Genomic DNA, 13,954 nt, shown 5'->3' with positions numbered 1-13,954 from the left:
GTGTGCTTGAACCCCTTCTGCAAAATAGTGACTGTCTGGAGGCATGAAGACCATAAGCACAGAGACATCTGAGAGATAGAGCTTTGATCAGCCAACACCAGGAGTCCACAACTCTATTACCTTTAGTACTTCTGTAAATACAAGTGTAATTAGGAAACATCAAATTAGGAATCATTAAGTAATTGACATGACCGATAGCTCTTGAAGGGACTACACCAGATTGTGTAAAGCGCTATTGCCTTTGATCAATTCTGAAACAACCTCTGTTAATTTCGCCATCACCATTTTCTTTGTTCTCAAGGTGCTGCTGTAAAGGATGAATAAGGGACACATCAGGTCACATTGAAAGCCACAATCAAATTTCAGGAAAGGGTTCTTGTTGCAATGCAATTGAAGTAATGCTTTTTATCCCATGCACATTAAATTAACTTTCAAATACTACAGACAACCAGAGGCATTCACAGTACTTGGTGGCTATGTGGAAATTCCAGATTCTTCTTGTCAATTGCTGAATGGCATTTTTTTTACTAGTAAAAAAGAGTTCAGAGTTTTAAATCCACTACAGTGGGCATGGGCTCTGCAAATTTGGGTTCAAAATCCAACTTACCTACTGGCTCATTGAGTTCATTGCTGTCCACTTTAGCTCTAGATTTTTAATACATACCTGAGCATTGGAATATGGAGCATAAAGGATTACCTAAGCCCTTATATCCCGGTTCAGTCACTACTGGAAGAATGTTGCTATCTGTCTCCTGTGTCAATGAGGCCTACATGGTATTGACAAGAAACTGAGCATTTAGCGTGGCCAGTCAAGCAATGTGGAATGCCCTCCTGATGTATCCTGACCAAGTATCCTCACTTCCTATTTTTAGACATACAGTGGTGCCCCACAAGACGAAATTAATTCGTTCCGCAATTTTTGTCGTCTAGCGAATTTTTCGTCTTGCGAAGCACGAAATCCCATAGGAATGCATTGAAAATCAATTAATGCGTTCCTATGGTCAAAAAAAGTCCAAACAAAGCCAAATTTGGTACAACAACAGTTTATTAACTGCTCTTTAAAGTCACACATACTGTAAAGAGCAGTTCAAAAATTGAAGGGAAAATAAATTAACTTTATAAACATGACAGAAAAACATTTAAAAATCAACAAAGTGTATAGTACATTTTCTAAGACTCTGGGGGACCACTCGAAGAAGGCTCCTCTTCCACTCTTTGCTTCTTGGTCAAGAACCTGTCCATAGTCTGCTGCTTTATCCGCCTTTTCAGCAGCTCCCTGAAAGACGACATGACCCTCGTATCATAAAAGTTCCCAGCGTCATGTGCCACGTGCTTCTCATGGTGGTGTAGATCTGCAAAAGTCTGCACCTCCTTCCACTTCTGGCAAATGTCCCTCAGTCTTTCGGAGGACAGCCGTTCCTCAGTTGCTTCCTCCTCTTCCAGTGAGGCCTGCTCCTGCGCAGCCTCTGCCTGCAGAACGTAGCCCTCCGTCGTCACAACCTCCAGGAACTCCGCTGCAAAGTCTTCAGCCGCAGGAACATCAGAACTGGCAGCCTCTCCATGCCTGACCACACTGTGGATGCCAGATCTTGTCTTGAACCGGTCAAACCAACCTCTGCTAGCCTTGAAGACTTCTGGCTCGGCTGAGGTTCCTGGCTGTTCCCGGATGAGGTCAGCGTGCAAGGCCTTGGCCTTCTCACAAATGACGGCCTCAGACACTGTGTCCCCTGCACGCTGCTTCTCTTCTATCCAGATGAGCAGCAACTTCTCGACCTCCTCCAGGACAGCTGAGCGGTTCTTCACGATCCTGGTGACTCCCTTGGCTGCATCAGTCGCCAGGATCTTCTCCCTCATCTTCAGGATGGTCCCGATGGTCGATGGGTTCCTGCCGTACTCCCTGGCGATGTCCGTCACACGCATTCCGCCGTCGTGCTTCCAGATGATCTCCTTCTTCATTTCCAGCGTCACCTTCTCCTTCTTCCTCTCGCCGGCCACCGCAGCAGCAGTCTTCTTGGGTCCCATGGCAGCACAGCTCCTACCTTCGTAAACTCAGAAACAGAAAAAAAAATCAGTGATGTGCTTCAAACCCAAAAAATACAAAAGCAGCCAGCCACCCACCACACAGAAATTAAAACCCAGAACCAAGGCCTTGAATCCCAAGCACCCCAACCCCAAATCCAAAATCCAAAAACCCCAAAAAAAGTTTTAAAAGTTTAGCTTACCAAATGGATGAAAGAGAAGTTCTGGAAAAGCTTCAACAATCAACCACCGACGTCCTCAGAAACCTCAAATGGCTGCAAAATAAGTTTAGGAAAAGCTTCAAAAATCACCAATGTCTTCAAAAACCTCAACTGCTCCCACAGACACGCACCAACCCACCCACAACACAGAAATTGCAAACCCCTCCCCAACTGCTCCCCCAGCCCCTCCCCAACTGCTGCAAACCCCTCCCCAACTGCTTCCCCACCCAGACAAAAAAAAATTTCAAAAAATAACAACATGGCCAGCACTCAGAAATTCAAACTCAGAAAATTTTTCAAAAAAAAACAACCTGGCCCAGTGGTCACAGAAAATCATAAAAATTCCCAAAAAAGGCCCACAAGCCCCCAGATTATCGCAAACCCCTTCCCAACACCAAGTCCTTGAATCCCAAACACCCCAACCCAAAATCCAAAACCCCCCAAAAAAGTTTTAAAAGTTTAACTTACCAAATGGATGAAAGAGAAGTTCTGGAAAAGTTCTGGAAAAGTTTTGGAAAATCTTCAAAAGTGAGCAAAGTCTGAGAAAAGGCTACCAAACCACGTGCTAACAGTTGCTCCTCGAAGTCAAGTCGCAACTGCAGCTGCTCAAGCTAAGCACCCTTGGTTTTAACGGTTTTTACACAAAGGAAACAAAGTCGCGAGACGTTTTCGTTTTGCGAAGCAAGCCCATAGGGGAATTCGTCTTGCGAGGCAAATCGCGGGCGAAAAAACCTTTCGTCTAGCGAGTTTTTTGTCTTGCGAGGCATTCGTCTTGCGGGGCACTACTGTATTTTGAAGATGAGCCTTCACAGTTGGATGAATTCTATATGACTGGTCAGCTGTTATTATGCTTTCTGCTTTTGTATTTTTCTTACAATTTTATATTTGCTATATACTGCTTAGACATTTTGACAATATACAATTTTTTAAATAAATAAACAAATAACCTTTTAATGCTTCAAAAGTCTTCCAAGGAACAGAACATTTTATTTCTACAGACCTTGACAACTTTTTAAACTAGGAAAATGAGCATGATTGGCCCCATCTTTAGATCCCAGCCAGGTAATATAATAAATCAGCAAGCTAACAAACCAACTCTCCCTCCCTCTCTCTCTCTCTCTCTCTCTCTATAGTGGTATCTCGGGTTAAGAACTTAATTCGTTCTAGAGGTCTGTTCTTAACCTGAAAGTGTTCTTAACCTGAGACACCACTTTAGCTAATGGGGCCTCCCGCTGCTGCTGCGCCGCTGCCACACAATTTCTGTTCTCATCCTGAAGCCAAGTTCTTAACCCGACGTACTATTTCTGGGTTAGCGGAGTCTGTAACCTGAAGCATATGTAACCCGAGGTACCACTGTAATAATAATAAAAATACATCTGTTTTACCACATCCTTTAAAAGTAAGCCCAACCAGGACATACACACAGAATTGTCTGAAAACATCCATGCTCCTTCCTAGGGAAAGGAGTTCCATAGGGCAAGCTTCTATAGAATGGGTCAGTAGACTTAAAGATTCAAGCAACTTCTTATCTTAATAGAACATAAATCAAAGCAAAAGCTCTGTATAAGGCACAAAAGATCCATATCCTAAGCAAATACATAAAAATGACCAGACTTAGCAGTATTATTATTTTTTTACCCAAAGAAAAACTCTAAAGCTTGCATACTGTGTTTTGAACCCTAGTTGGCCCAAATAAAACATACAAACTCATTTGCTCTATAGAAACTATGGTTAATAACTTCCAGGCGATTGCAGGAAGGGGTCACAAGCAAATTTAGCAGACTTTATCTGGTTGCCAATCTCCACTTACCAGAAACTGGTATAAAGATTTGCTTGGGTGCATACTCAAGATCACTTTATTCAGATTAATTACTTGTCAACACTCCATTTGTTATTACAGGAAGGATGGGAGCTGGTTCCCCAAAGACATGTTAAGAACTTGATGGCTGTAACATCAAATGAGGATTTGATGTGTAACAACCTGTTCCACCAATGGTACTTTTTAATTACCTTAAATGCAATGCTTTTCAGTGGGAGGGTCTGTCCATGCATTGAACTGTGAGTTATCAAAGGTACTACACTCAGAATCAAAGGTACTCAAGATAAATCAAGTGTGGAAGTCAAGAGACCATGTGAAACAAGGGATGAGGAGAAGAGCAACCAGAATGCTCAAGGGTTTGGAAAAACTCCCTGATGAGAAAAGGTTACAACATTTGGGCCTTTTTAGTTTAGAAAAAAGGCAAGAAAGGGAGGACATGATTAATGAATAGAGAGAGATGATAGAAGCTTTCCCCCCTTTTTCTTACAATACCAGAACCTGGGGATCATCCAACAAAGCAGAATGTTGGAAGATTCAGGATTGACAAAAGGAAATGCTTCTTCACACAGCACATAGTTCAGCTATGGAATTCATTACTACAAGATGCAGTGAAAGCTGCCAACTTTCATAGAATCATAGAATTGTAGTTGGAAGGTACCATGAGGGTCATCTAATCCAACCCCCTGAAATGCTGGAATCTTTTGCCCAATATGGGGCTCAAACCCACAACCCTGAGATTAAGAGTCTCATGCTCTACCAACTGAGCTATCCCAGTCTTCTAACTTTGATTGCTTTAAAGGGGGGTTAGACAAATTCATGGAGGATAAGGCTACCAGTGGCTACTGCTTATGATGAATATACTGTGTGTTACCTCCATATCAGAGGGAATCACAAGTGAGAGGGGGCACATATCCTTCTTGCAGGCTTCCCATAAGCATCTGGTTGGCCATTGTGAAAACAGGATGCTGTACTAGATACAACTTTGGTCGGATCCAGAAGGCTTTTCATATATTCCTGTATTCTGGTGATGACTGTTATTCCAGTTTAATTATCCAGAATAAAAGCATGCAGTTTTGAGTATGGAGTGTCTGTGTGTGCCCTACCTGGAGATATCCAGCCCCACCTGAAGATACCAGGGACCCTTTGCATGTAAAGCATGTGCTCCACAGCTGAGCTCCAATGCTTCACAGAAGACAGGGAACAAATTAATCCACTGATTAATACAGAGCAAATATGCAGATAAATGCTGTGCTTTCTAAGTCTTTTATTCAGGGATGGGGGCCCCTAATTTGCCACTTTCTTTGAAGCATGGAGGAAGTCAGAAAAATAATGCTCTCTTTCCTCATTGCATTTACTGCTGAATGCCACCTGTAGCATGTAGCTCCTAATTACAGGAGCCTCTGGGGAATTAAATGGTTTCTCTACTTAATGGAATAGCACTATTAATATGTCAATACCCAGATGATATATATAATGCATTATATTGAAATCAATCAATAGGCGGTCCTTCATTTCCCCAATCCACCTGCCTAATAAAGGAAAATGTTACTGCCCAAGACCACAAATTATTATTAGTTTGCTTTTCCTCCCATCTTTGGCTTAAGGGAATAGCTCGTTGTTATTTGCTCCCTGTTGTCTCAGCTGTGGAACCTGTGCATGTGTGTGTATGCACATAATACATATGTTGGTTACCTTTGATGCAAAGAGGACTGGAGACCTTGAGTATCTTTGTTACAATCTGTTTAATTAAAAAAAAAAAAAATACAGCACATGAAGCAAGCATTCTGCTTTCCACATGGAGGTACCCACAGCACATGGGACAAAGAAAGCGGGAGACACAGCATGTGGGAAACAGGATGTTTGTAGGGTATTGCTGCTGCTCCCGCTTTTCTCCCACATCCGGGTCAGAACCTTTTGGGGTTGGCAAGTTTGTTTTCTGTTTTGTCTAGCCTAGGCAGGCTTATTAACTATGAACCCCAAAATTTGGGATCTCCTCCCAGCCTGTGCCAAAGTTTTGCAGCATTTTGCAGCGAGAACCCAGAATTTTGCACCTCACAAACTGAGTAATTGATACATCAAACACGGGGTTCGTGGTTAACACTCAAAAATCAAACAATGTCCAATCACTTCAAACCAGTGCCAAAGTTTGGCAATAGATTTGCAGTGAAAACCCCACATTCTGCAGCACCCCACAGACTAAATAATTGTTACTCAAACCTAGGGTCATAGTTACCACCACCACCACCACCACCCCCCACACAACCCAACGTTCTCCGAACAGCCAGTGATCCCAAGAGACCATGAATGTAAACATCACCCTTCTCTGGCTGTTGTAATGATACTGATCCAAACCTTCAGCCGGGCTCTCACTTTACTAAAAGTGAGAGATTGAGTTTGTAGTCCTTCATGCCTTTTTCTGAGAGTAACTCCTATTGAACACTATAGGGCTTACTTTGGGCTTACACAGTATACAGTATACTGTATATACTGTACTGTAAATTATTTTGTTTGGGCGTTGGAGACTCACAATACAGCCCCTGAGTTACCCATTGCCTGGTCTTCCTAATAGCTGATTAGAAAATAATTGCCAGGTGCCTAATAGTTCACCAAATGCTCATCTCCACTGAAAGCAGCAGGAGGCTCAGCATTCACCTCCAGCCCTAAACTGCTGTTTACGAGCCCACAAAGTGTGCAATGTAGGTTCTGTTTTAATAATAATAATAATAATAATAATAATAATAATAATAATATTATAGTAACAGTCTAAAAGTGATTAGGTATTAATACAATGAGAAACATTAAGAACACTAACAGTGTGGATATGAGGAATTAAGAATACGTAAAGGAAAAAGGAAATTCAGCTAAATGGAGATGATATATCTAACAGTAGTCAGAATAGCCCCATTGAAATGAATGGAAATAGCTAACTTTGGCCCACTAATTTCAGTGGGTTTACTCTGAGTAAAACTTAGCTGGATACAACCCTTTTAACTAAGTAAGATTTGTAAGACTTATTTGAAAAAGATTTAGTGACATTAAAGAGACATTAAAGAAAGCTATCGCCATGCACAAACAGCTAGTTCCTCTTAATACACAACATCAGTTTATTTAGAAACTTGCTAATAAAAGGTGAAGAATTATCAAATTATAAGGAGAGAAAGGGAATAAGGGAACCAACACATCTGTCCATACCTCAACCTACTTTACTCTTCTTGTCTATTCCTCTAATGCTTCATATTAGCATAAAACCTCTAAAACCAATAATTTGTCTAATGTACTGAATTGCCAGAACATACCTATTTAGATTTTTCCTAATTTTCAGAATCATTCTCCATATCATGTCCCTCTTAGAGGGACTTTGACTACTTTTCTACAGTCTTGCATACTCAGTTTTTGCAGAAAATCTTCCACTGTCTTTAACAAAATATTACTACCAGGTACAACAGAAAATGCCACCTCCGCCCCAACCGCACCACTGCGCCTGCCTGCCGCCACAGAGGCATGCAGATGCAGAGAAGGAGGTGCACAGTTGCAAAAGGGTAAGTGGGTGTGAAGGAGGAGGCGGTGGCAGAGGCTGGATCTGCCACCTGAGGTGACTTCATCACCTTGCATCATGGGCTGGGCAGCCTGGAACTGGCCCATTTCTGCTTTATATCTATTAATCATATCCCAATTTTTCCAAAATTTAGCAGCTTTTTTAAACACTCCACTACATAGATGTGTGGGATGTGGGTGGCGCTGTAGATTAAACCACAGAGCCCAGGACTTTCCGATCAGAAGGTCTGCGGTTCAAATCCCCGCAACGGGGTGAGCTCCCGTTGTTCGGTCCCTGCTCCTGCCAACCTAGCCGTTCGAAAGCACGTCAAAGTGCAAGTAGATAAATAGGTACCACTCCGGCGGGAAAGTAAACGGCGTTTCCATGCACTGCTCTGGTTTCGCCAGAAGCAGCTTAGTCATGCTGGCCACATGACCCAGAAAAACTGTCTGTGGACAAACGTCTGCTCCCTCGGCCAGTAAAGCGAGATAAGCGCCGCAACCCCAGAGTCGGCCACGACTGGACCTAATGGTCAGGGGTCCCTTTACCTTTACCTTACATAGATGTGTAAAAAGCTAGCAGGGAGGGAGGAATTGGGGAGGTAATGATACCTTTATATTTGCTGTTTTCGGTTTGAATTTGGGAGGAAACCTTGGTCTTTAGATACTTATTGGCAGGGGGAGTCCTGTGGTTGGGGGTCTGAATATGAGTTATTGAATGGGCAGGTGAGAAGACATGGTAATACTATGCTAGTTGTTTCCTACCAATCATGTAATTCCTGCCTCTCCCACATTGTTTGGAAACAATGTACGATTTGAGTCTTCTCAAAGCCAAGGATGCTGGAACTGTGAGTCCTTCCTGTGAAATACAACTTTCTTATCAGGCATTCCCAAAAGAATCTTGCTGACAGAACCTTTGGACCCAGAGGAAGACAGAAGTAAAGATAATAAGCACAGGTAAACAGTGCAAAGCTCACATTTAATCTCCTGATTATGATAACTGGAAATTGGGGCTGCAACTGTGACTTCATGGACTTCCAAGAGGCTCTGTGGTAAACAACCTGGTTAAAAGCCTAATAACGTGATTGGAGAGAATCTGTGGTTTGGGGGAAGCTACAGACAAGCAATTAATTTGGCTTACATTATTAGAATCTAAGATACAAATAAGTTAAAGTAATGCCATCATCTAAATCAATTTCTTTTTGAAAGCATTTGCAAACTTTAAAGGTCCACAATACTTTTCGAGGAGAAAGGAAGCCATTTTTTTGCCCATTTACATGGTTGTTTACCAATTTTAATTTTGCAAAAGAAACATTAGGCAGCACTCCTGTGTAAACTTCCTTAAGATTGAATCCCACTGATAGCAGCAGGACTTACTTCTGTGTAAACATGCATAAGATTGGACTATAAGTCATCTCTTTGGATGATTTTAAAGGATAACTGTCTTGGGGTATAATCCTATATTCACTCACCTGAGCATAGTGAGCTCCATTGAATTCAATGGAAATTATTTCTGACTTAAAACAGCATAGAATTGTGCTGTTACTTTGTTTTAAAAATATCAAGAAAAAATATTGGGTCACCTCGAGGACTTAAAGTTAATACATCAGATGCATGAGATGCTACCCTCACTTGGCAGAAACACAAACACACACAGAGGGGGGGGGCACAGAGAAGAAAAATGTGCAAATATGGATGCCCAATGAATGGTGCCATTAGTGAAAGTAATATACAAAAACATATTAGGGGAAATTGCTTTGCAAAAATGTGTACATTACCTAAAATTACACAGAGAAGTGTTTGTATTAAAATGCTGGTGAATTTTCATGATAATTTTTTAAAAAATTGAAAATAGAGATCTGGAGAACTGAAATTAGGTTTGAAAAACTGAGAAACTGAAACTGACAGATCCATCCATCCCTGAATGATGTTTTTCTTGCTCTGCTAATTTAACACCTGAAGTCAACAGTGTCAGTTGTGTCCAATCAGAATAGAGTGAAATGAACTGATGCATTCTAGCTCAGCACTTCATACTGGAACCTCCCTTTAAAGGCTTCTCTCTTTTTTGTCAAAATATGGCAAGTTTCAGGGCAGCAGCATAGTGTCCTGGAAGTCAGAAATGTGTCAATTTATTTCCTTACACAAAGACAGGCCGGTTTGTCCTCGGTAAAAATCTGAAGGGGTACCGCTGGCTTGTGGTGACATATACACCTCTAGATGATGTGTTACTTCATATCATCTCTAGAACTCTTGACAATCCCTGCCAACCAAAATCACAGCTAGGGACTAAAAGGTTAAACCAGAGGTTGGCAACCTAAGGCCCATGGGCCACAAGCGACCCACAGGAATCGTTTTACCAGCCCACGAGCCACCCCCGAACTGAGCCGCCCACTCAGCGAGTCCCATGCACTGCACTAAACTGGCACAGTGCAGCACAGGGACTTGCTTTCGCGCTGAAAACTGCGCCTGCGCAGACACCAGAAATCACGCGCATGCGCGCTCACATGTGCCTGCGATCCAGCCCACGGAGGGGGCTCCACAGCAGTGAACTGGCCCAGGCAAAGTAAGCCTGACCCCTGGGTTAAACCACCCCAAGTGCTGAATCCTAATTACAATAGTCACTCCATGACTGTAATTAAATTTAAAACCATAGATGTAACAGCACACTATGCATTTCACATAACGTGTCATTTGGCCCTTCAAAGTTGGACACAAAAGGTATCTGAGTTTTTAGTAGCAAATGGTGCCGTCAGTTGTGCCTTGGACATGCTCATTTAAATAGCTTGCTGCTCCTTCACTCAGCATGCCATGTATAAGAATGATAGCACTTATATATTTGCTTTGGAGACTTCAAAGTATTTCAACAGTCCCATAAGGTAGCTTGCCACTTACATGCAGCTTCCCTCCCCCCCCAAAAAAAAAAATTCCCTTGAGGCCTTTGGCACATCGCACTATACCTTTCTGTAAGTAAGCCCATGTCTGCAAGTAAGCCGTCTGGGACAGAGACCTGTTCTCGCACTCTTTGTAACGTGCTATGTACATGCATGGTGACAAAAAAACCAAACACCTTTCAGTTGAACATGTTGTGCTAAGGGTTTTTCTTGCTCGCTCAAACTTCAAAATGCTGAGAAATTATTTCCCATTCAATAATCCTTTCAAGCTTGTTATGGTGTACTCGAAGGTTTACTTTAAAAAAAGGGGGAGGGCTGTCTTTATAAGACATGATAACCAATATTCCTTGATTGACTAGTATTTTATCTTATGAGCCTGATCTCTATCTTTCTCCCGGGACCATCATTTCTCTCATCTAATTAAACACAGACGTTTTTGAAGCACAACTGCATCTTCTACTTTATTACAAAACTGTATGCAACTCCGCTGGCCTAATCGCCCCCCCCCCCCCATTTTAGCAACATTTTTTAAAATGGAGGTTTAAATATTGTAACAGGCCCTTCGCATCACAGGTCTTTCCTCTAGCGGCTACAAATGTGCAAGCAATTAGCTAAAGAAAAAGAATAAGAATATAACCCATTTTTCTCAAGAATGCTTCATACATTATTACATTTGAATCGATCCCAAGCACAAAATGCAAACATATAGCCTCCCTTATGAGTGGCATGAACGCTCACGTTCCAAGGGATTTCCATATATCTTGCAAGCAAAACCTGTCAAGGTCCCCAGTTTAAACAGTAAGGTCTAAAGCTATGGGTCTACTAGCAAGCTACCATTTTTTCCTAACGCTAACATTGTTTTTAACACTCGATTGGAAGCCGCCCAGAGTGGCTGGGGAAACTCAGCCAGATGGATAGGGTATAAATAATAAATTATTATTATTATTATTATTATTATTATTATTATTATTATTACCATGAGGATTAAACCTTCCTTTCTGCATTTTGTGGTCCCAGTGAAAATCAAAGGTCCTTGGGCCTAGGATTCTTTAAAAAAGTAAAAAATAAAATCCACTGCTGGGGCTTCTAGTTATGATATTAATGTCAAGTTTGGCTTGCAGACACAGCCTAGTGAACTAGCTGGGGCCAGCCAAACCCTACCATGAAGAAGAGTGAGGCAGCCACCTCATGCAGCTGATTTGGGGTGTGATAAAACAGAATTGTTAGTTAACTGATTTCCCATTATTATATTTTTTATTATATTCATATTGCATTATTATATTCATTACTGCATGCAAAAATAATTTAAACAGATGTACGATTTTTCAGGCAGCAAAATACCTTGGCTTTTGGGTGACCTGGGCCTCTCTTCAGGCAAAAATGGGGAAAGGTGTGTGCAGCAGCACTGGCAGGCAATATACCTCTGGGCAATACAAGCCTAGAAGCCTCAACTTCTATTAAGGTCTGGAAAACCCAGAGGCATCATACTGTGTGCCAATTACAGGTTAATAAAGCAGTACCTTCTTGCTGCACCTCAAGCTCCAACTGAAGTCAAGTTTGTTGGATGGCAAGGAAAAAATTGGTATATAAAAGGAGAAATCTTGGATACCAAGATCCAAGTTTGGGGCAAGTACTCTTTGGTGAGATAACACCAGCAGAGATTTAAAATCACAAAATATGCAGCGAGGTAAAGCGTGGAAATATAAGCTATTTGACCTTTAAAATGTGCCCTTCCAAGTTCCTTCCAAAATTTCCCTCTTCCCCCATCATAGAAAAAGATCACACATTTGGCAAGTTAAAAATGGTATGCTTACAAACTCTCCCAATGCCCTAGTCACATGTTTCAGATTCAGAAAACACAGGCCATAAACTTGGCTTAGTACAGTGGTGAAAGTTCCTAAATTACTGGTATAGGAACACAAACATAGTTTGTAAGAGCCATGTGTTTAAGCTGCAGCAACCAGCTTAGCCTCTTCACATGGCAAGCTTCTCTGATAGACTGAGAACAAAGTCTTGATTACTTGGTCCCTCCCAAGGGAGAGAAGCTTGGCAGGACAGCTTACTCTATGGTCTTAACCCCTTACATGTTGGTTATATGAGGCTGGTTATCCCACAAAACTGACCTCAAAGAAAACTGTGCCCTAGAGCATTCACTGGGCCCTGCCTTCAGCACCTTCCAATGGCACAACTGTAAGGTGACTTTTTCTTGATTAAATTCTAAAGACCCACTATGTGGTGGTGTGCTTCTTATGGAATATCCTCCCTTCTGCGGTACAGCAAACCAAATTAAAATGTGGCTATTTTTAATGGGTTTTCCCCTCATGCATTTGCTGGCTATTAGCATTCACCTGAGATTTATTCATTTGGCCAGTTATGCATGGTTAGAAAAGAGAATACAGTATGCTGCACCAAAAAAAGGACCAAAGAAGGCATAAGAATTGAATATGGCAATTTATATGAATTTTTTTGAAGTATTGGCTGTTATTTAAATAGAAGTACAGTACACCTCACCATAGTGAGGAAGACGCCAGGTGACATCTGTGCCTGCTCAGTCTGCTGACCAGCTGCTGCTAAGTATTCTGCTCCCCATTTTTATGGATCTTTAACTTGAAACCAGACTTGGAGTCCCCATACAGAGAACACCTTCAAACAGAGACCTATCCTGTTAAAAAGGTAAAGGTACCCCTGCCCGTACGGGCCAGTCTTGACAGACTCTAGGGTTGTGCGCTCATCTCACTCTAGAGGCCGGGAGCCATCGCTGTCCGCAGACACTTCCGGGTCACGTGGCCAGCATGACAAGCTGCATCTGGCGAGCCAGCGCAGCACACGGAAATGCTGTTTACCTTCCTGCTGGTAAGCGGTCCCTATTTATCTACTTGCACCTGGGGGTGCTTTTGAACTGCTAGGTTGGCAGGCGCTGGGACCGAACGACAGGAGCGCACCCCGCCGCAGGGATTCGAACCGCCGACCATGTGATCGGCAAGTCCTAGGCACTGAGGTTTTACCCACAGCGCCACCCGCATCCTGTTGACAGCCTTCAAAAATTAGGACTGCCGTCTGCAAAATATAGCACATGGCCAGTCTTAGATTGAAATAAGTATCTACTCTGCACTTTAATACAGTTGAGTTATATTTAGCAGCTCTATTAACTTACTGTATTATCATTATAATTTAAATGTAACTTTACTGTGCCCTGCTCTGATATAGTTGTGATGAAGAGTGGGCGATAAATATTTAAAGTAAGTGAATAAATATTACATCAGGGTTTGACATTAGATGCCACATGAGTGGCTGTAATGGGGAAGCAATCTTTCCCAGCATACCCCAAGAGTCAGAAGGTTCTGCAATGTGCACAAGTCAACAGAGCAGCGTCTTCTTCAGCAGAAATCCATGCTGGAGGACATACTCCATGTCTGGGAAACTCCTCTTTACTTCCTCCTTCTCAACTTCATGTATGCCCCCATTACCCA

General features: G+C 42.1%; 1 protein-coding gene and 1 long non-coding RNA gene across 3 annotated transcripts in view; both read right to left on the bottom strand.

The window, feature by feature from the left end:
* LOC309337614 overlaps positions 1-13,954 on the bottom strand; it is a 104,397-nt gene that overhangs the window by 45,924 nt on the left and 44,519 nt on the right. The gene's annotated exons all lie outside the window — the stretch shown is intronic.
* On the bottom strand, positions 297-2,367 carry LOC309338626 (putative CENPB DNA-binding domain-containing protein 1; the record flags this gene model as incomplete). The annotated part of the gene is made up of 3 exons (XM_081855946.1): positions 2,223-2,367; positions 1,614-2,039; positions 297-307 (listed from the first exon to the last, which is right to left on the bottom strand). Exons 2-3 carry the CDS (start codon positions 2,020-2,022, stop codon positions 297-299), a joined length of 420 nt encoding a protein of 139 aa, XP_081712072.1. The 5' UTR covers positions 2,023-2,039; positions 2,223-2,367.

The sequence above is a fragment of the Podarcis erhardii genome (assembly GCF_964252035.2).
Source record: "Podarcis erhardii genome assembly, chromosome: 3".
Taxonomy (NCBI): domain Eukaryota; kingdom Metazoa; phylum Chordata; class Lepidosauria; order Squamata; family Lacertidae; genus Podarcis; species Podarcis erhardii.
The sequence above is the reverse complement of the archived record's forward strand: the minus strand, read 5'-3'. Positions and strand labels throughout refer to the sequence as shown.